This window comes from Labrus bergylta, chromosome 18, assembly GCF_963930695.1.
Source record: "Labrus bergylta chromosome 18, fLabBer1.1, whole genome shotgun sequence".
NCBI classification, from domain to species: Eukaryota; Metazoa; Chordata; class Actinopteri; order Labriformes; family Labridae; genus Labrus; species Labrus bergylta.
In genome coordinates, this window is record NC_089212.1 from 4,632,763 (window position 1) to 4,656,091 (window position 23,329).

At 40.2% G+C, this 23,329-nt stretch overlaps 1 protein-coding gene and 1 long non-coding RNA gene across 3 annotated transcripts; both read left to right on the forward strand.

Moving 5' to 3' along the window:
- The first annotated feature begins 7,505 nt into the window (after positions 1–7,505).
- On the forward strand, positions 7,506–21,182 carry mocs1 (molybdenum cofactor synthesis 1). Of its 2 annotated transcripts, none has more exons than XM_065966559.1 (11): positions 7,506–7,791; positions 13,924–14,035; positions 15,228–15,395; positions 16,541–16,705; positions 17,033–17,094; positions 17,305–17,416; positions 17,923–18,035; positions 18,311–18,421; positions 19,037–19,157; positions 19,236–19,283; positions 19,759–21,182. In XM_065966559.1, exons 1-11 carry the CDS (start codon positions 7,606–7,608, stop codon positions 20,892–20,894), a joined length of 2,334 nt encoding a protein of 777 aa, XP_065822631.1. In that variant the 5' UTR covers positions 7,506–7,605; the 3' UTR covers positions 20,895–21,182. The 2 variants fall into 2 exon arrangements, with proteins under 2 accessions (XP_065822631.1, XP_065822632.1); XM_065966560.1 differs by having other exon boundaries at positions 7,511–7,791; positions 19,236–19,298; positions 19,759–19,899.
- On the forward strand, positions 9,096–10,741 carry LOC136183279 (uncharacterized). Its single transcript, XR_010669111.1, has 2 exons — positions 9,096–9,225; positions 10,230–10,741. It is a non-coding gene; the product is annotated as an uncharacterized lncRNA (long non-coding RNA).
- Positions 21,183–23,329: the final 2,147 nt, after the last annotated feature.

Consider the following 23,329-nt stretch of genomic DNA (forward strand, 5'->3'; position numbering starts at 1 on the left):
AAAAATCATATTATAATTCTGCACAATGAATCTTTTGACAAGTAATATTATCATAAAGAGAGTTCTGTGTAAACACAGTTAATACATCTATCAGATACTTTAGTACAAGGTGAAAACAGGTCTTGTTGGTGGCAGAGCAAACCGAGCAATAAGCTCTCATCCTCTTAAGAAGAATCCTGGTTGAGGTGAGAGTGGATTCACGTGTGTCTGATGAACTGCAGCCAGCACAGGTGTGTGCATGCTGCTCTGTCCAGTGCTCAGGGTGAATGTGGCAGAAACATTTCAACAATGAGGGGAAAAGCCAACATCAATCCAGACTCTAATGCACTGGCTCAAAAAAATATAAATCAGTTTGTGACAAACACTGAACAAGCTAAGAAGATGGGTACACTGAGTGTAGGCAACAATACCTGCTCATTAGTGCGAGTGAATCAATAAAATAATACCAGAACTTTAATCACCTATTTTAAGCTTTTTATTATCAGCTTCTTAGCAGTAAGAGTTCTGCTGTTTTCTTGTTATCTACATTTTACTTGATTGATATGCTGAATATTATGCACAAAAACACAAAGAAGAAATCTATTTATAGATATTATAGCTTCAGTAGAGGCTTGTTGACATTGACTAGATTGTATTTCAGTGTGAAAATGTAAAAAGAAAAGGAAAGATTTTCAGTTTTATTCACAAACATGAAATCAACAGCCAGAACATTCATCCTGAAACTCTCCTCCATTCCTTTGTTTTTACACAGTGACAGTCTTTATTTTGTAGTAAATAAAATACTTTTATTATGACGTTTATAACTACAAGTACCATTATCTTTATTTATCTGATAAGCCAGCCTGTATATTATTATCCTTATGGCTTTACTGCCTTAGTGCCAGACTCAAGAGAACCATACTGGTGATATCTGCTTTATTTGTGTGAAAGACGTTTGTATAAATACTTTATTTTTAACTTACAGGGAGATGTGTTATGTTTGTTCAAACAACAGAAGAAATAGTCCACATAATGACTATTTTGACAGTATAAACAGAGTTAAGCTGCTCTTTGACCTGAGCAGGTTTAAAATCTCACCTACAAATAGTATCAGCTTCTTTAAGAATTTGAATTCCTTTTAAACTTTAAATGAGAATTAAACATCTAAAATGTTTTTCGAGCTGTGCGTGACATTACGCACTGAGCACTGAAAAAATTGATTGACTCTTTATTTGCCAAACAGAAAAAGTGAGCGTGGTGAGTGTGCTCCTCAGCCAAAATATAATGAGATAATGAAGCACAAATAAATGATTAGTGTCTGGACAATTTGGATATCCTCTGAAGTTAGCATTTATCAATAATTAATAAAGTTGATAAAGTAATTTTACAATTGCAGAGACGTATTTAGTTGCAGCCACAAGAGATAATGAAAAACTACAAAACTACACATTATTGGTATTTCACCCATTAAGGCTACTGTACACAATCTCACGCACACGTCATTGCCATGGAAACGGAACGGTGACGTGAACCAGGTGATTTCAGAGCTTCAGCTCTTTTGACATTTGTCTTTTGCTTTTGGACTTGACACGAGTTGACCCGATGCAAAGTGTCTCTGCTGGAAGCTGAACTTTTGGAGAACTGATCACCTAAAAAAAAACGTTTGTTGGAGAACATTTTGTTGGAGAACTTCACCCGAGGAGAAAAGTTAAATTGTTTAAAGTGAACAACCTCAGGACACTTGATGGAGGAGTACCTGCAGGCCAGAACCAGGTTGTTGCTGCACTACTACGGTGGTAAGACATCTTTTACTCTCACATTATGTTTCATTATGCTCATTTATATCCATAAAATCATTTCAAACAATCTTCAGTACAAGTTTAATGCTGAATGAATACAATTTGTTTAAAGTAAAGATCGACACTTTGTCAAACTGAGTGTTAGAAGTTTGAAAACCTCTCACAGATTCGTAAAATGTGTAAAATGAATATGAGATGGTGGGAAAGTCAATATTCTGCCGGGAAATGTTTCTAATGTGTTTAACACTGATGTAGGGATTTGAAAACTTTGTTATTTTGATTTGATGGCATGAATTATTCTAAATTTAATATAAAGTTTTGGTTATAAAGATGGCGACTGGGCTATTTTTCGTAAAATGCTTAAAATTAGTTTTTCTTGATCACCATGGAGACGGTGGAATTTTAGAGAGCTGACGTCAGAACGTCAGCACGTGCAGATGTAAACAAATGGACGTCTTTGTGGATACATGAGTTTGATTTTTGAAACTTTGAGTTTTTTAACACAGCTTTTATCACTGAATATTTCTGACAATTAAATACAATTTCAGTTCTTTGTCTTTGAAACTTAAATGGATTGAATTCATGTTTAATAGAATTGAATAATAGAAATAGTTCCCAATTTTAAACTGAGATGAGGTTTTTTGTTAAACAATTGGTACTTTCCAAGGTGTCATAACACTGTCATATATTAAAACAAGTCCAATAGTTGAATGTTAATGTGTGTTAACTCAAGTAGAGTTAAGACATATTTGACTTTTGAACTTTTCTTAATTTAAAATATTTCTGCCATAGCTCTCCTAGCATCTAAACAATAGCTACTTTGTCTTGCTGTTCAGTTTTAGATAAATGAAACACCAATGTCATTAAATCAAGTAGCAGGCTAAAAGCTTGGTAAGAAATGTTGGAGATTGAAATATCTGTTTATCAACAGTATACTCTAATTTTGATGGTTTATTTGAGGTGGATGTGATAATAGTTCAATCTGTGAATGTTCTGTGAAAGCATACTGAAGAATTTGATCTGTGGACATAGACAAAAGTTACTTATTGACCTCAGCTTCATGTCAAATTCTTTATTTATAAAGTAACTTCTCAGCATAGTGCAGGTTGTGACTTCTTTCAAACTTTCTCACCCTCAGGTGGACACCTCTGGCATCTGAACAACTTCATCGAGCATCCCGTCGCTGAGAGGCCTGGAGAGATCATGGACGATCCTCCAGCGCCCCCTGCTGACGAGGAGGAGGAGGAGGAGGAGATCGACGTCGTGGGTCTGGATGATGAGCAGGAGGAGGAGGAGGAGGAGGAGCAGGAGGAGGAGGAGGAGCCTCAGGTGGCCGAGCCTGACAGATATGATGTGGATGGTAAGTGGGATGATGATGGTGCTCACATGTTTATAAATGAGGATGTTATTGTTCAGAAGACAGTACATGTTAAGGCTGTTTATGTCATGGGATCTCCTGATTTAAAGTAGACTCACTGAATTTGTCTCTAAACACATCCTGCTTTGTGTTCACACAGATGAAGAGGAGATGGAGGTGGCTGCTCTGGTGGACGAGGAGGTGCTTCAGGTGGCCGAGCCTCAGGGAGACGACGGAGATGCTCCTGACAGGTTTGATCGTCCTGATGGCAGGAGAGGGGAGAGAGAGGAGGAGCTGAATGATGTCAGACCTCCCTCTCCTCCTCTGCTGCAAGAAGGTCCTGCTGCCCAAATTCCTCCTGCTGACCCTGCTAATGCTCCTCCTTATGCTGCTGCTTATGCTCCTGCTTATGCTCCTGCTTATGCTCTAGTTTATGCTCCTGCGTATGCAGTTTATCTTGCTCACCCCTGTGCTCACTTTGCTGCCCCTCTTGCTTACGCTTATTTTCCTGTTTATGTTGCTCCTCCTCCTGCTGATGCTCCTGCTGATGCTCCTGCTTCTGATCCTGAGTTTCAGATCCCTCAGCTGGAACCTGAGACCCTGGGGCCCCTGACCGAGGTGGACGACTCTCTGGAAGAAGATCCTGCATCACCCTCAACTTCTGGCTCCTCCAGGAAGAGGAAGAGGGAGGCCAGCGAGGAGGAGCAGGAGAAGGGGGCTGATGCCAGGAGACCGAGGACGTCCGATGACAGCGAGGAGGAGGAGGAGGAGGAGGAGGAGGAGTGGGCTGATGCCAGGGGACCTAGGTGGTCTGATGACAGCGACTCGGAGGAGGAGGAGGAGGAGGAGGAGTGGGCTGATGCCAGGGGACCTAGGTGGTCTGATGACAGCGACTCGGACTAATTCCACTTACTAATGCTATCTGTTCTCTCTTCCTCACACCACAGGTTTCTCTCCAGAGGATGCTGCAGTAACTCTTTCTTCTTCCACTGATGACCGGCCTCTGCGTCTGGATGGACCAGTGATTCCAGGGACAGCTCTCGCGTCTGGCAGGGCTGAAGACCCCCGTGGTAGCGTCTTGCACCGGGGGCATATCTGCAACATCTCTACTTCTTTTTATGCACAGCGGCTGGGTGGACTTTTCTTTCTTTATTCCTGAGGGTCTTTGTGTCTGGCTGGGCCTGTAAGACTCCAGGTAGCCTTTGCGTCTGGCGGGGCTGTCGACCCCCCCGTGCATGTAGCCTTTGCGTCTGGCGGGGCTGGAGAGGACAGGTGTAGTCCTGGTAGTGTCTTCAGATGGATTTGATCTCCCTGGTCACAGCACTAGAGACTCTTACTGAATGAGCAGTGACTGGAGCGCACAGGGAGAGAGAAGAAGAAAACTAAAGGGAAGCTGCAGAAACAGGAAGAAACCTCAAACAGGAACCAGAACCACACTGGTCTGCTGATCAGAGTCAGAGCTAGCTTATAGAGGTAAAATACAGACTGACAGTTCATATGGATGGAAAAAGTAAGTACAAGTATCTGAGAAAGTGACTTGGAATAGGTAAGACTCTGGAGCTTGTCCGTTCATGAATCACAGATTTTTTAATAAGGTTTGTAGGCTCTTCAGTCCATTCATATTTTTGTCTGTTGTTTAAAAGAGGAATGCACATTTACAATGCAATTTCTAACCCAGGCTGTATCAGCACAGTGGATTTAGGAGCGTTAAACTGAATGTTAAATTAAATGTTAGCTGCAACATAATATTTATTAAAACAACAACCTACCTCTCTTCTAAGATGAACAAATGTACGTCGTTATCATGTTTTAGTCTCTAGAAACGTAATTGAACAGGCCTAGATGATGATATTAAGAAGGAGAAAGTCATGTGTCAATAATTCAAAGATAACCTTTTGTCTTATTGAGCTTATTGTCTCACTCTTCTTACTTCACCTGATGACCTGTTTCCTTTCACTTTGGACAGCAAAGGTGAGTATGACTTTCTGAAGAATAACAAGTGAGGTTGAATAGTTTTATAATAAAAATATAGTTGTCTGACGTCCTTCTGAAGTAGTAAATGAAGAGAACAATTCACCTTGTGTAAGCTTGTTATAACTTTTGTTATTTAATAACTCTCTAATACTCTTTTCTTTTTTCCACCACCTGATCGGCTGCTGATCACTGGACAACTAAAGGAGAGTATGAGCTTTTAAATGCAGTGAATCTGCTGTAGCACACAATGGAAAAGGTTTGGTAAGTATGTGTTGGATGATGCATGTTTAGGTTTGGTCCTGCTGCTGAAACTCTGACAGAAAGCTTCAAAGAAAAGATGAGTATCTGCTTATTTATTATGAGCAACTTGGATGAGTCGCAAATATCAAGACGATGTGTTTTTACGGCATGTGTTTTACTACTTAAAATTAGGCTGCATTTTGTATGCATTGTATGCTGCTTTCTCCAACGGCGCTCTACCTGAGCTACTGCAATTCTCATATGGGATAAAAATGAACTGAGAGATGCTCTTATTTTTCACCTGGAATCATTTGTTCAATATTTTAAAGTTAGATTTTTCTTCCATTTTTTTACAGAAACCAAAGCTCCTGAAGAACCTCCTGACGTTTCCACGACAACAAAGAGGAAATGCTCTTCCTGACATGATGAGAGAGATGACCGACCACGAGACAGAGAGCAGAGGCATCATGCTTCAGTCCACAAAGTAAATAAGCTGCATTTTAAAGGATAAAGTCTAAATCTTTGTAATGTGCCTATTTGCTCAATTTCAATATTTATGACAAAAATAATCATAGTTAAACTACAGTCCATTTTGTATTCACGGTTTGTTTTTTTAATTTCACAGAGAAGGACTATTCCTGAGTCTTTGGTTCTCCTGAAGCTCCTGAGGGTGGCCATCAATCAAACATCACAAAGACGACATCACACAACCAGTTTGATGTGAGGACGCTCCAGCACCACAGCAGTCCAGTGAACACACTGAAGCACCGTCAGCTCCAGACTTTCCCCTCTTTACTTAAGGTTGATGTTTAACTCAATCAAATAAACCAAAAACTCTGACATTTTTAAAAAGATCCTGTGTCCTATGAGATCCTTCAGACTTACTGAATTTCACTTCAGAAAATGTAAACAAGTTCATGGTTACATGAAATTAGACACAGCTGAATTGTTGTTAAAAAAGTTGTGTCACATGAGTACGTTTGAACAGGAGGGAATCACATCAGAAATGTTCTTAAGCATTTCGGAGTGGAGCAAACTGAGAGATGTTGTCATTTAGATATGCACGAAAGGTTTTTCAAAAATACAAACAAACAGAAGAAATGTTTCATAGATAAGAAATGTCTTGTCTTTCCTTTATCTCGTCTGATGGCTTGTTTCTATCTTGCTTTGACTTAACATGTTTGACTGATTGGTCTTCTTTTTATTGGTCTCATTTTTACTGATGGGATACTTTACCTTGGTTTTACTAAGGCCCTTTCTCTTTGAAGCACTGTTGTCACTTCATCATGTTTTGTCCTGTGCTGTCGTTTGTATGTATAAGTAGGCGGACTCACTCACTGTAAACCAAATCTACCCTCATCTTACACACCGTGATAAGCATGTTAATATGAAGAGTAAACATTGCACAGCAAAAAGCAGTTACAGACATCATTGTCATTTGAGATTAAGTAAAAAATGAATGCAAAGAGTATTATATATCGATAAATATGAAATGTAGGCCTATACTAGAGCTATACGCATTCAAAAAAGATAAGATAGATAGATACTTTATTGATCCTGAGGGAAATTCAAAGCATCCAGTAGCAGGTTACAAAGACGTACATGACATGAAACATTTGTTACAAATTAAACCACAAAACTGACGCCCCCCCCCCCCATACATATATATTAACCTGAAAAAAAGATTTAAAGAACACCCCTAGATGACTCAAACTTAAACTGTGCAATTAAAAATAGACATAACCCGTGCAGGGATAAAAATATATGTGAAATTTAAACAAGGAAAAAATCTGTAATTAGGATTTTATTTATTTTTAAATATAAAAAAGTGTTGACCTTCTGAGTTGTGTTGTTTATATATGTACAGCAATGTTTTAAAAGCAGATAGTGCAAAATTATCAAAAAACAGAAGTATAATTATAACCAAATGCTTAATGTTTAAATTAATTAAGAAACATTTAAGACACATATATATTTAAGCTTTAGTTTTATAACTAGTTCTACCAACAACAACAAACATTTAATCTTCAACTTGAAAAGTCAAAGCATCTGAGATCTGACAACATCTCTGTCAACTTGGTTATCACCTTTGACTACAGTACCCAGCATGCATCACCACTTACGTTCGTTGGCGCGATTGGCTGACGTAGCCCCGCCCCTGATACTCCCTTCCTAGCATGTTTTCCACCGCAGAGGAGCACAGAGAGCTGTGAACAGTCAGTACAGAGGACTTTGGAGCTGTCAGAAATTTAAATCATGGCGATTAACGGAAGCATTAGCTGCCGCTTGTTTTATAGACTCAATAGTTTTACACATTTGAAACCTATACAATGCCTAAATGCGCTCTATCAGCGACTGTATTCTGGTGCGACGCAAAAGGAAAATGAATTTCAACTTAGAGACTCGACTTTATCAGCTACCAACTTTTCTGCATCGAGACAGGTAATACTGACTAACAGACACTTCCTATAAATTGTTGTTTTTTTAGTTTCTAAGGCCCAACAGCAGGAGAATAAGTGGTGTTATTATAGCTAACCCTTTCAGTGATCAGATCATTTAGTTCAGCTCAGGAATAAGAGTCGGATCTTTCTGCTTCCAAACGACTCTTCATTTTATGATTCAGTCAGATTTAGAAATGTTTTGACTATTAATGAATTATGTGCAATAATATCAGGTAACGTATTCCTTGGATTATACTCAGTCCCATGGTTTATATAATACCATTTTTATACTTTATGTTAAGTATGTTTGATATAAAAAAAAACCTAAACATCAATATATTTAATTTAATTCTCATGACATAAAGTGAAAATGCATTTTTATCCAGCTTTATTTAAAGACCAGCTCAGCTTATAGAGTTTTACCATGCTTGACTCATCATCAGCAAAGTGAGTTTTTTATTTCACAAAGACAATATTTGGTCCATTTGTCATGCTTTCTCTTTGTTTACCTACAAACAACAAGACGGTCTGTGGTCAGCTCAGGGTACCAGAGAGGCTTTACCAGCTGTTACTGACTAAACATTCACCTTAATAATTCATGCTCATGACCCTGGATGAAAATGGATTTGTTAGATACAAAACAATTCAAAGCCCGTTAGCAGATTAATATGATTGTAGTCTTCATCACAGATAGAAGTTGGTATCCTCAGTATCGGGCTATGCAGTTCGTTTAATGACCATTGAGTCTCATGCTTACCTGTAGGCTGATGACCTCTGACCTTACTGCAGCTCGCTGTTGACAGTCAAAGGTCAGAAGCCATACACTTAACCATGGACTCCGGTCCCTCCCCGCTCCCTGTTTTTATGACCAATGAACTTTGTTTTGAAGTCACACTCACAGCTGAATGGACCTCCCTTCATTGAGTTGTAGTGGTTAAACCAAGGGGCAACCTCCGGTCTCGAAAAATGAAGCCTATGCGGAAGTACAAAAAACTGCAGTTCCTCGAGGTTCCACTTGAGGCTGGCTGCAGAAGCGCCGGAAGTACCATAAGCCCACAGCCAAAAAAGCCTGTTTTTACCACAGGAATCAACATGTTTACAGCCTGGTTCAAAAAATGAGATATATCTGATAAGTTGACGGCCCCTTCTCCTCACACTGTGGGGGGGGGGGGGATTTTTTTATAACTCATCGGATTTTATTATTTTAAGGAAAACGACTATGCCCATATAAGGGTTGTGGCAGATTTGATTGACAGCTATGCGCGCTGCATCTGTCTGTCAGGTCAGCAGGTCAGGAGGCTAACAGCTTGATCCGTCTGATTTCTCCTCTTTCTTACTTCGTTTGGAGAGTTTGTTTAACACATATCTGACAACATACATGGCTTGCTGTGCGGTTAACAGACCATCCAACAAGTTGATGCTTCAGTTTTTTTCGGTAAGTGATATAGTAGTGTTATATTTACTGTATACTTGTGTGTCGGTATTTATATTTACGGACCTAGCTTGTTTTGCATTAGCTTGTAAACCAGTCGGCTAACTGTGTAGCTCATTATTTACATTATTTACGGTCAATGGTTTAAAAATGTTTGTTGTTAAGATGTTGTTGTTGAAAATAATGAGTTTGTGTGATGTTAGAAGCTAAAGGTTCACCTCGGTGGTTAACCACAGACTGTAAATATGGTTATCTGACGTTATGATGAATGTTATACTCCACGTAAATGTCGACATTAAAAAACAAACTTTGTGTAGTAATTATCCGTCAGTAACATAAACTGAACTGAACCTAATATGCTGTGTAGGTTATAGAGGATGACATTAAAGTTACATGGTTGATGTAGTGTCTTAAGATTTGAGCAAACTGTTAACAAATAAAAAAAAAAAACTATATTAATAACCATGAGTTCAGTGAACTCATGCACAGAATATAGCAGTAGAAATATAAAATATAAATAACATATGGAATGAAAATAAGATATAAAGCACATAGATATAAAGTATAAGAAATAGTTTGAAGAATACAGCCATGTACTGAGCTCATGTTAATAATAAATGAGTTACTGTATGTTCTGTACTGAAGCACAGAGAGTTGGGACCTGTTAATGATTAAAATAATTCAGGTTGTATTTGTTTCATGTTAAGATGAAGTACTATCCACAATAAACTGCTTAATTTTTCCTCACACAAAATCTGAGACAATTTGATGTGGAATATCATTGTGCAAGTGAGAGAGCTGAAAACAGCATGATTACAATAATGTTTATCTTCTTAACTTTGAATAGATGTTGATTACCTGAATACTGTACCTTTGTTGTCTGGGTAGTACACTGTTGAATTTATAAATGTGCTCTTACACACAGATGAATATAGAAAAATAGATGAGAACAAAAAAATGATTTAATGAATAACTGATATTTTCTCTCTTTCTTTGCCATCCTGAAGACCCCTCACTAAAAGTCCATGTTCTCCTGGATCCATGTCACATGCTCGAGCTTCTTCAGAATGACTTTTCAACAGTTGAAGTTCTTCTGAGAGAAGATGTCCAGCAGATAAGACAGCAGTACATGAAGAGCTCCACAAGCTTCAGGAGGAGGAGGAGGGTTTGCACTTTGGAAGACTGTATTCATGCTGTTCAAATAAAATAGATCTCCTCCAAACAACTTGCAATCAAACTTTTTTCTTCCCATTTTAAAACCCTTTGTCCAGTTTAGATGGGAGAAGTTGATATTATGTGATATTGATCTGGGAAGACTACATTTCTAAATCATTTTTAACTGTGTTTTTATTTACAAGTTATTGATATTATTTACTCTCCATGTATCTTGATTTAAGAATGGGGCTGTGTTTAAGGGCATATTTTTGCAATGACTCTGTTCCATCCCATTTTAAGAAATGAACTACATTAGTATTTGGTAAAAAAAAATGTTGCAAGAATAAAAAGTTGTGTAAAAGTAGACTTCCTTCCCTAAGCTATTGAGTTGAGCATTAATCTGAAATGTATACTCATAAGTAGACATAAAGGAGTGCATTTATATAGAAATATTTATTTAATCTGAAAAACAACATTAAAAAAAGTCTGTTTTTACAGCAGAGATGAACATGTGGGGGGGGGGGGATATTTTGATGACTCATCAGTTTTGATTTGATGAAGGATAAGAGTTAGTCACAATAAGACGTGTAGCTGACCAGCTTGACAGGCGGGTGCGGTGTAACGGTTTGTCAAGAGGCTTAAAACACGCCTCAGCTCTCAGCCTGTGGGTGTCATCACTCAGGCCATCCGGGGGAGACCTCCCTCACAGCGAGCTGTTGAAGAGAAGCAACTGAAGTCCACCCTAGAAGAACCAACAAATACAGATGTTGTTGAGGCTCAGGTTTCTTCCTCTGTCTCTGCAGCTCTCTGGGCACCTCGATGGACCAGTCACCAATAATCCACACTGTGTCTATAGGAGAAATACAAAGGTGTTCAATTAATGCCTCAGACAATACAAAATGTACAGTTAACTATATGTGACAGCTCAGGGTGTTTTTTTGTTATTAGCCACATCTGCAGGAATAATATTGAACAAGGTAGCTGCAACTCCTAATAATAGATGCCAGTCTTAAACACTATTTTTTCTAATACTTAAAGTTTTTGGTGTGAAGCTGACACTGTCCACAGACTCCATGACTTCATGGGGTTCAATAGAAAACAAATGTCTTATAATAAATACTAAATAATTGTTTTTAAATTGTCATCGCCGTTGACATCAGTAAATATAAAACACAGACATTCCTCTTTTTATCAGAACAGTAACATGAACTGTATGCTTTGTAATATTGATTTCTTCTGGATGTCTCATATTTATTTACAGTTTATGGATAAAACTTTGTTAATGTATTTCTCTGCTAACACTGACAAAGTCTAACTGCTCTGACAAATAACTAATAACCATAGTTGTATATTTAAAAAAGTGTAGTTTTAAGACTTTAATTAAATATTTGTGTTGAATATAATTAGTTTTAACTGTGTTGTAGAAAAGTTAAATGTTAACTTACTGTTTATAGAGTTTTCTCAGGACGAGCAGGAATAGTTGATGATAGCAGCCTAGCTGTTAGCTATGCTGTCAAGTGGACTGCTAACGTCGAGCTGAATGGGCGGAGTTAAGTCCCGCCGGTCCCGCCTTACTGCTGTTGCTAGGTTGATCCGAAGTTAGGTTGAAACTGCAAATCCAATATGGATGCGGCCGTCGATTGGACTAATTTTCTGCCTATGTAACAGACGGGTCAGGGTTCGTCCAGTAATATTTACAGTCTATGGGTTAAACCCACTCTTCTGAAAAAAGGAATGTTGTGTAATTGTGGTTTAAGTGACTCAAATGATGTTAGTCTACATATAGACTGATCCGGGGAAAAACAGGAAGTTGACAAGCCGCCATTACTGCTTTGGCATCTCCCTTCAGCAGCTACGTTTAACATCGACGTAAATAAAGTAAAAACTTTAAAGGCTTTATATGTGATTTTCTGATCCAGCAGATGTCGCCCTTGAGCACCAGCTTGAAACCAAAACAACTCATGGTGCATTGTTGTGTTAGCATGCTAATGCTAGTGATCTTTATTATGCCCGTATCTTCACACTGCATGTAAATTTACCTGAAATGAGTGTGATCTAGAAACACAGTTAAGCAGTGAGTACAGTATGTTATTCTTCTTTTCTCTAGTCCTTCAATTAAACAACTTTTATACATGAGGGGAGGAGTCAGCCGGCCGTCCTGGTGATGTAAACAAACTGAAGATAGGACTCTGAAAACATCACAGACAGTGGGACTCGGGTGTTACACCCATTGTAGACAGTCATGACTCACAGAGTTATTTTCAGAGGATATACTTGATTTATATTATATTTAAGTGTGAGAAGACAAGAATATAATAACTACAATAATGAGTCATCTCTGCCCTCTCTGAGTGGTCTGTAGGTGGTGCTTAGTTGTTTGTCACCAGGTGAATCATGAAATGATCTCATATATAACGTTCGTAGTGATTACATGATGCTCGCTGATTGAATCAGTTGGATTCAGTATTTCACGATGCTGTTTGACCTCAGACATGGTCTATATTTACTCAAATTCTAACCAGAAAACAGTCCAGGCTTAACTTCTGAATCTGACCGGGCTGTGTGTATAAACATTAATATATATATTCTACCTGTCAGAGGAGATAGGGCTCGGAAAATAATCTTTTAATACCTGTTTAAAAACACACATTTACAAACAGTCTCATGCGAGTCACTCATTGGAGATTTGATGTTTTTTTAAAGTCTTTCGTCGTCGATTTTTGTCATTTATTTATTTCGTTCATGATGTATTTCATTATTTAACACCTTCATTTCTTAGTTTGTATTCCTGCTTGTCAGTGGGGTTTTTGTTGGAGCCACCCTGTTTAGGACTTTTGTTTCTATTTCTTGTTATGCTTCTTTAAATCTAGCTGTGTTGTTTTTTTATTGGATGGAAGTCCACATGTAGACATTGGCTTTTATTATAATAGAGTGCTATGCTGATGCACGGTCACTGACCCAACATTCAGTTAAAGGCAGGGTTGGTCATTTTCTCCAGACACACTTATTAAGATTTTGGTTGAAACTTCGACCAATGTCTGCTGCGAGGTACCACTTTGATGAACCAATCATGCCTCCCTGCTTGTTCTTTAACCCTTAGCCCACACTCAAAGAGCGCCATCGATGACGGAGTTCATACTGTGAGTTTGTTATTGGACGTTGTGAGTAGTAAAATAGTCTTATGTATTATGATAAAGTTTAGTGTTTACTTACCGCTGAATGAGACTTGAGATGACGTAGTTTCTACACAATGTAAGCGATGAGCTGAGGTCCGCTTCTGGAGCAACGGCGCTCTAGGTGAGGGGGCGTGGCTTTAGAGGGAGCGCAGAGGGGATGCTACTTTCAAAATCATGCTAGTTTTTCGAAAAAATGACCAACCCTCCCTTTAAGCCTCAATATTCTACCTATAATCTTTAACTAGACATTAAAAAGGATAAAAATTAATGTAGAAATCTTTAATTTGACAGAAAAAAAAGACACATCATGTTCACTGTACGCTCATTATTCCCTGAGTGTCTGACATTGTCCTGTTGTCTTTAACCCCAGGAGACGCTAGGAGACAGCAGCATACTTCCCTTTTCAGCGTTTTTGACGGACAACTTTGGCCGGCAGCACAGCTACCTGAGAATCTCCCTGACTGAGAAATGCAACCTGCGCTGTGAGTACGATCCCACTGGGCCATGTCACAGGATACAGGTTCTTCTCCTTCCTGATACCGCCCTGATACCTGTATCTTTCATGCCTCCAGTACAGTCTTGTGTATCAATCTGTAACTGGGATTTATCAGCCTTAAAAACAACAACATTTCTCTCAGGAAATCCAATCTGCTAGTTAAAACAAACAGAAGCAGGGATGTCTGTGCTGACATCAGAGATGGTTAAGAACTTTGCTGCCACCATTGATTTATGAGAACCGCCACCTTCGACTTCTTTCTTAGAGCAGTGAACTGATTTCAGGTCATTTATAACCTTTTTTTGAGAGCAAACAACAACAGTTCTGAGCTAGCAGACAACGTACCATCGGTCAGATCTAAATAAAGAAGTTTGTGCTCTAGTTTAGTGTCCTCCAATGGTTCAGTGCACACAGCACATTAGCAGAGGCCTGTGTTACCTCAGATTGTTTCAAGGTAATCCTCTTGTGTGTTTTAGGTTAGGATTCCTTCAGTGTTTATCTTTAGAGAGGTTTTTAAATAGGGACTTCAATATCTGAAGGCGTGTGCTTCGCTCCTCAACGATCACATCAGGTGATAAAAGCTGTAAAAAAAACAATCAGTAGTCAGTAAAATGAGTGTCTCTTGATACTCTTAAAGGAACAAAAGTAGAGATATTAGAAAACGAATCATGAGAAGAGTGTTTTCTTTCCGCAGTAGGAATGTTCATAGCTGCTTATTTCCTCATGGATTAAACAAAAAATTTAAACGCAGACTAGTCGACTAGTCCAAAGATAAGAAAACACTTCTTGTGCAGTTTTCAGAGCGAGTAGGGTCACGGCCCGGTCCAAAACAAAGGCATGTTAATGTCATGGTTTGCTGACCGGGTTAAACGTTAGCAGTGTTAATACCAGCAGCCTTTGGTCCTTCCAGCATGTTAATGTCCACATGCCTGTGCTGAGTGTAGTTACATATTGCTCCGGTCAATTTGCTTGATGATGGATTAACGTTTGGTCTTTCTAAAATACAGCAATGAGTCATTTTACCTGCTTTCTGTAAAGTGTAACATTTGTTATGAATTGGCGCTATGCTAATATTGACACACAGTAGTTATTGAATGAATGTGAACTTGTTGATGCAGTGACACCATCATCACATCTTTGAGTATCCTCCTTACCTTTGACCTTCTTCCATTCTTCAGGTCAGTACTGCATGCCGGAGGAGGGGGTGAAGCTGACGCCCCGGGCCCAGCTGCTGTCCACCTCAGAGGTGCTGACTCTGGCTCGCCTCTTCGTCCAGGAGGGGGTGGAGAAAATCCGCCTGACTGGAGGAGAGCCTCTCATCAGACCTGATGTGCTGGAAATCATCGGTAAGGAGCTTGTCCGAAACAGAGTTGTGAGCGCCTTCATCAGACTGATATGCTTGCGAGGAGGTAACGTCAGTTTAACAGTAATCATTTATTAGCAGCTGCTAAGACATGGTTAATCAAAAATGGAGATAATTGAGCTTTGAATAAGGAGCATAAAAACAGGTCAGGGGTTCATCCCCAGCTCCTGCAGCCACATGTCCAACGTGTCATTGGGCAAGACACTTGCCCCCGAATTGCTCGCACTTTGTAAGCAGCGTATAAATGTGTATGAATGGGATTACTGTGGTGTTTGTGTGTGTGTGTGACCATCTATATATCAGTGTTTACTATCTAAGGCCATCACATGATTCAGTTAATATCTTATCAATTCTAACTTGTCTAACTAACGTGAAGAGAGAAAAGAAAAGAGAGGGGAGGAGCTGATTCTCTGTTGATGACCTCAGGTTAAGACATACGGGGGGGGGGCTAGATTATGGTAGGGATAAATTATGATGCATCTTCGGCCAATTTGCATCACATCGCATCGAGAATACTCTCACAGCCTTAAAAACTAATATACATGAACAAAGCAATGTGGTGTGACCATTCTATAATATCTTAGTAGGAAGAGAACCCGAGTCTACAAACAGCCCCATAAAGATCAGTATTTATCACTGTGTCACATGTCAGGCCTCTGCTGTGACCTCACATGACCCTGAACATTTCCTGTAGTGAATAATTCACATTAAGAGGAAAGAGAAGCCGGAGTCCGCATCTACCGTGTGTGCTGGTTTGATTTTCTGACACTTTGTGAAAATAAGTGGAGTAGAAAATGAGATTATAGGCACGATATGAGAAAAATATGCGATGTGCGATTGCATGGTCATAATGATCTTGACTCAGTCTATAGATGGCTTTTATTTATCGAGTCGTGTCGGTCACTCACAGTTTTGCGATCAAAACATCTCAAGTTTTTGCAAAAGCTGCTGGGAAACCAGACATCAGGCTGCAACAGTTAAAGCAAGTGAAATCCAGGAGGGAGTCATATGTTGAACGTCTCTATTTCTGGAATATAACAGACTCAAATATTTAACATCACAGTTTCCTCTCTGTGTTCACCCTCTTCCTCCTTTCTCCTGTTCCCATTTCTGACTCTACGTCCACAGCAGAACTGAGGAAGCTGGAGGGCCTGAGAACCATCGCAGTGACCACCAACGGCATGAACTTGGCCAAGCTTCTGCCTAAGCTTAAAGACGCCGGACTTGACCTGATTAACATCAGCCTGGATTCGCTGGTCCCGGCTAAATTTGAGTTTATTGTAAGGCGGAAAGGTACGAAAGACTATGTGGGTTCATGTCATGGATGCATTTAAGAGAACAGTGTGCATAGACAGATGTGTGAAAGGTTTAGCAGCTGTCAGACCTGTAGGTTTAGAGAATCTTGTCTCTTAGCGTGTGAAGGAAAACAAACAAGGGCTGTGCTGATAAAAAGCTCTGGCTGCTTGTAAAGGAGTACCTTTAGCTTTTTACATATCAGTGGTTATGGATCCTTTATTAAATCATGTGTAAAGGCAGTTAACAGTGAAAGCAGAAGCCTGACATATTGGACTTTAAAGACGACAATGTTTGATAAATATTGAAATCCAATTTGTTCCCCAGGGTTCCACAAGGTCATGGAGGGTATTGACAAGGCCATCGAAATGGGCTACAACCCTGTCAAGGTACTTAGTTCATCCATTTAAAGTTGTTTTTACCCCAGAAGTGTTTTCTATACTCTATACAGTTTTGTTTGTTATTACATTGCAACCTTCAAGTGGTCTTTGTAAATGGATATGTTAACATGTAGGACGAACAGGAAGGATGAGAAGAAGAGTGCAGTTGTCTAAAATGTGGTCCTCATTGAGCTGTGTGTCGTGTGCTGCCCCCTGTAGGTGAACTGTGTGGTCATGCGAGGCCTGAACGAGGATGAGCTGCTGGATTTCGTGGCTCTGACGGAGAAGAAGCCTCTGGAGGTGCGCTTCATTGAATACATGCCCTTCGATGGTGAGTGCTTACTTTCCACAACAGAGGGCTGGAAAGGTACACATAGAGAGAGATCGTATTACTGAGTCATGTTTATACATCGTTTACATTTTACTTCAGACATTTCAATCTGAATGCAGTATGGAGAGATGGTATACTGATGTGCTGGATGGATTGTTTATAAGCTGAAACATGTAGTATTATATGCTTTTTCTCCCATTTATTTCAATCAATAATCCAAACTGCGCTCCTGTGAGGATGATGGGCTCAACAGGGGCTATGCCGTTTTGTGAAGAGACCCCTAGCATCAGGCTAGAGCCATGCTTGAGTTGGGCACACAGAGTCCATGTCAGACAGTCGCTTGCCCTATTCACTGAACAAATATGTGTGTGTCGTGAAGAGAGCGAGGGATCCAGACTGATGCAGCAAATATTTGCGTGTGTTTCATACGTTGGCATTGTAAACATTTGTGCAACTTTGAGTGGATTTTCCTCTGACGTGCAAGGTCTCATCCTCTCCCCATGCAGGCAACAAGTGGAACTTTAAGAAGATGGTTAGTTACCAGGAGATGCTGGATCGTATCAGGCAGCAGTGGCCCGACCTAGAAATGCTTCAAACTGGACAAACGGACACAGCCAAGGTCAGTGCCTCCAACTGTACTCCATAACTCAAATACTCATTTGCTGCTAAGTGTGCTGAAACACTGCCAATACCAACGATTATTTTCCTTTGGAAAACTTTATTCTTGATAAAGCTGGGATATGTTTAAGTATTATTCAAAGAAATTATGTTTTTAAAAGCGGTTGGATTCTTATCACCGGACATATGTAAAAAGACAATCGATTACTTTTTCACTGGTTTTGAATAATTGAAGCTTTTGTTAACTGTCCGACTCTCTTTTTTGTCTTCAAACAGACATTTAAAGTGCCAGGCTTCAAAGGTCAGGTTGGATTCATCACCTCAATGTCGGAGCATTTCTGTGGCTCCTGCAACCGCTTACGCATCACAGCAGACGGCAGCCTCAAGGTAAAGCTACCGCTCTTTTGATGGAGGGTACCCAAATGAAAGCCCACCTTCCAGTCAACTGCTCAAAGCATGTTGGGATACAAAACTTTTTAACAGCTCTCTCCTGAAACCTGTGGGCTGCTGGTTTGTTTGAAATGACTTCTAAATTTGGGATAAGTGACAAGCAGAGGTAGACGGCACAACTCTGGGTGAATTGGATGTCAGTCAGGTGTCACAGACCCAATCCCAATCTCCACACCCACTGACTTCTTTAATTTTTTTTAATGCTGCGCATCGGCTGAGCTAGTGGGGAAGCACAGCGCTGTGTGTGTGAATATCTGACTGTGTGTCTGTGGAGCCCCTGATGTGCCTTGCTCTCTAGCGCTTGTGAATTCACAAACTGGGACACCAATATTAAGCCGCTGCCGAATCTATATGAATGTACAGAGATGACGTAATAATGGTTGAGCTTAGATACCGCGCTGTTGCAGAAATGAGTCTGAACAGGACTTTTGACAAAGCACATTTTCAAAGATTACTTTACAGCCCGTCTCACAGCTTTTTGTACATATTAGTCATTTAGACCTAAGCCTTCATTTATTGTCCTCTCTTCCCTCCTTGTCTGTCTTCTTTCAGGTGTGTTTGTTTGGGAACTCTGAGGTGTCCTTGAGAGATTTCTTGCGCTCAGGATCATCAGAGGAAGAGCTTCTGCAGATCATCGGAGCAGCAGTGGGCAGGAAGAAGAAACAACATGCAGGTAGACTTGTCTTCAGACACACCGGGGTCGGGGTAAACTTCCACATGAAATGTTACAATCTTCTGTTTGCGTCTCCAGGAATGTTCAATATCTCCAAGATGAAGAACCGGCCTATGATCCTCATTGGTGGGTGACATGGCTGTACGTACAAACCTCTCACACTCAGATTTTTCCATCACTGCCCAATCAGGATTTTCTGTACACCACTGTGTGTGTGGTGTACAGCCCTTTCACATCGAAATATAGACAATCAAATGTACATTGAACCAATGACAGATACAATCTTGATCGTATTCCTACATGTTTGAACCTGAGCTCTATAATTTGGGATCTAAATGACAAACAGGTACAAAAAGCTGTGAAATGAGATCGCTTCAACCAGCAGATGTGACACTGGCTGTAATTTTTGCAACAGTTTGTTTGCATGAAAAACACTGATCAAAATACTTCCATTCCAACTTTATTACCACAAAGTCATTTAGATCTAAATATATATAGAAGGATCAGGTGTTACCATATTAAAATAGTATTACATCTTCATCTACATACACACTTTCTTGTTTTTAGCATTGTCCTTGACAGATGCTCCTTTTTCCAACAGGTACCAGATTCCAACCGCCTATGTCACAAGACAGCCAGAGAGATTTCCCCATTGTTTCCCAGCTTCCAAACAACACAGTCCTCTCTGCAGACACAACTCCTCACATGTGCGCTTCAGGCAGCAGGAGAGTCCAAATGAGAGAAATGGATTTATTGTGCCTTCCACACTGCACTCGTTCAATACAAGGAGACTGTTTTTGCTCCTCTAGGACCCAAATGAGTGGGGGAATTCATGCCTGGTCAGAAATGAACAATGAAACACCTAATGTGACAGAAAACATCCAAAGTGAAACACTTCTTCCCTCCTCTGAGATTGCAGATAGTCTCAATTTCAGCAAGACTTCAAATTCAACCTCCCGCACAAATATCAGGAGAAGCATTAATGAAGGCTGTCTCAGGTACGCAATAGCCAGGAGTCCTAACGTTCTGAAGAAGAACGTACTCAGGACTCTAGGAACGCCTGTTTTTTGCACACTAATGAATGCCAAAATGAATGTAAAGCACTACAATGTTAGACTGTGCCATAATAAAAGCTCAAGTGAAGACCATAGTCTTAAACTCCGACGGTGTGTCAGTGATCAGAGTAGGTCAAGCACAAGCGTCTCCAACACCCACCAGAATGAAACCACTAAAGCCCAGCTGACGCACACAGACGCCCAGGGCCGTGCCTCCATGGTGGATGTAGGGGGGAAAAATCCCACACGGCGAGCAGCCACAGCCAGTGCCACCGTCATCCTGGGCCCCATCGCATTCCAGCTGCTGAGGGACAACCAGCTGGCCAAGGGTGATGCCCTGGCCGTGGCACAGTTGTCTGGCATCATGGCTTCCAAGCAGACCTCGGTCCTCATCCCACTCTGCCACCCGCTCCGCTTGGACCACGTCTCCGTCACCTTTCACCTGGATGAGCTGCAGGACGCTGCGGTCATCACAGCAACGTGTCGCACTACGGGAAGGACAGGGGTCGAGATGGAGGCCTTGACAGCAGTTTCTGTTGCGGCATTGACCGTCTACGACATGTGCAAGGCCGTGAGCCGTGACATCGTCATCACAGATGTCAAACTGGTCAGTAAGTCAGGCGGGAAGAGGGACTTTCATCGTCACCCGCAGACCTTCCCCCTCAACAATAAATCCTCATGAAGAAAACTGAGAATCAATGATTTGTAATCAGCATGAAGAAGTGCACCTTTTTCACTTGATTTGATGTATGTTCTACAAGCTGAAGGTAGTGATCAGAAAGAAGAAAATATATAAAGTTATAGAAAAAATGAAGAGACCACTGCAAATAGTTCTTAAATCAGCATCTCTATGCATAGAAGGCATCCTTTTGTAGTGTCTGACAAAATTCAACGGAGGCACACCTCATTATACTAATTGAGGATTTGGTGATCACCTCACAAGCCATTCAGTAAAGCTGAGCTGCTTGAATTTTTGCGTCAAGAGTGGTATAATGTCCCCCAACAGCAATGTGAAAGACTGTGTGGAGAGCATGCCATGAAACATGAAAGCTCTGGTGGGACGCTGGTTTAACTCGGTTGGTAGAGCATGAGTCCCACATACTGAGGCCTCAAAGCCTGTTTGACACCTGACCATGACCATTTGGTGCACGTCATTTCATTCTCTGTCTCTTCTCAGCTTTCCCTGTCCAATAAAGACAAAAAGGCTGAAAAATAATCTTAAAAAGAAAAAACAAATCAGCAATGGGTTGCACCAGCTCTGCATAAATCCAAGCATAGGTTAGTTCCCACTGGAGATTACATCCCTCAGAAATGATTGTGAAGTGTTTTAAAGCCTTGTGCTGTAGTTGATGATTTGACCACTAGATGTCACCGTTGTTTCTTTACACCAGCTGTACATTAAGAATGTAGTTTTTAGTTATAACCTGATCATCCTGCCTTGTCATATTTTGCAGAACTTTTTTGTTGCTCTTTGTCCATTAACAGAAGTTACTCTCAGCTGTTTGTCTGTTTTAAAGACAACAAGGCTTGAGAGACAAACACACTGCATTAAGATAAAAGCTTTCCACTGACTGCTCACATGAAGTTAAAACTTCATCTCTGAAACAATATTTTGGTTAGTTTAGATGTGACAATATACTCGTTACAATGAACCTTACATCCCTGTGGGGCAGACAAACACTGACATGACTGAAGCTGCAAATCAACAAGTTTCTGAAATGACTATTTTTATTACATGTTGAATTCTTTGATAAACCTCAATGAACTATGAAGAATATTAAATTAAGAATGAAGTCTAGGTACTTGACCTGTTAAAGCTGGCAGAAACAGATGAATGGGAACAGAGGAGTGTGTGTGTCTCTAAATGACCTCTTCTCACCTGTTTCGTGTTGCAGTAAAAAACTTCACTACATGTCTGAGCATTTGACATTTGGGGTTGACTCGACTGTAGGAAATATAACAGTAACTACTTTCAGCATTCCCCTCCAAATCTAGTATAAAGTGAAATGTTTAGACTGTGTAGGTTATACTTTACTTTGACCTCTTTAGTGCAAACTGGAAACATGACAGTGAGGTGACCGTTCTATACCCATTACTCTTTACATAGTTATAGATAAAGATTATTAGAGTAGAGTATTAGGGCCTCTGAAACATGAGGGGGGGGGGGGGGTTCGTTTTTTTTTCTGACTGAGAAAAAAACTCAGAATTCTGAGATTAAAGTCCGAACCCTAACATTTATTTTTCCATGGCCCTACTCCTCTTCCGTACAAGTAACACAAACCTGTTCCCTTTAAAAGTTTTGTGTTTGTTAATTTGCTGTTTGTGCTCGGAGATATTAATAGTAATAATAATTAAAGTAATTTCATAATTATCATGTGTCAAATCACTGATTTCTAAGGTAGTAGTTGCACTCAGAGGACCTTGGTGGGAACAAAAGCGCACCAAACCGAATTCCGACATAATGTTGCATTGATACAGATATGGCCGTCCCAATTTTTTATTTTTAATGCTGTTTATTATCATTCATTATTCATTGTTGTTTGTGTTGATTGATTCTGTTCAGTGTTTTTTTTTAATGTGAGATTTTGTGGGAGAAACCAGAGCACCTGGAGTAAACCCTAACACACACAGAACATCCAATCTCATCAACACAAAGGAGGACATTCATGTGCCGCTAGCCGCTGATGCCTCATGGTGACCCGAAAAGGGAAATAGAAGAGGGGAACAGAAAGGTTGAGTAGAAAGAGAAGAAAGGGACAGGACAATGATGTCTGTTAACCATTTAGGTCTTTCTGGTCAGCAGCCTTTTGAACTCCAAGTTTTGCTTAATGTACTTGGTCTGCACAGTGGCCAATCTCCTCAAGGATTCTTGAGACTCCTTAGAATGGTACTTGTAATTCTCGGCAAGCTGGGGGCAGGACTGTCCTTTGAATGTGTTCTTTGAGTTAGTAGATGGCAAACGGTTTACCAGCGGATTGATCCATTTGTTGGCTCTGTTAGATGGTGCCGTCTTGTTCTGTTTTAAACACTTTGTGGTGCTCTGTATATCTTCAGTGTCATATATTGACCCAGACTCTTGGGTGTCAGAAATTGAGAGACAGTGGTTCTGCTTTAGCT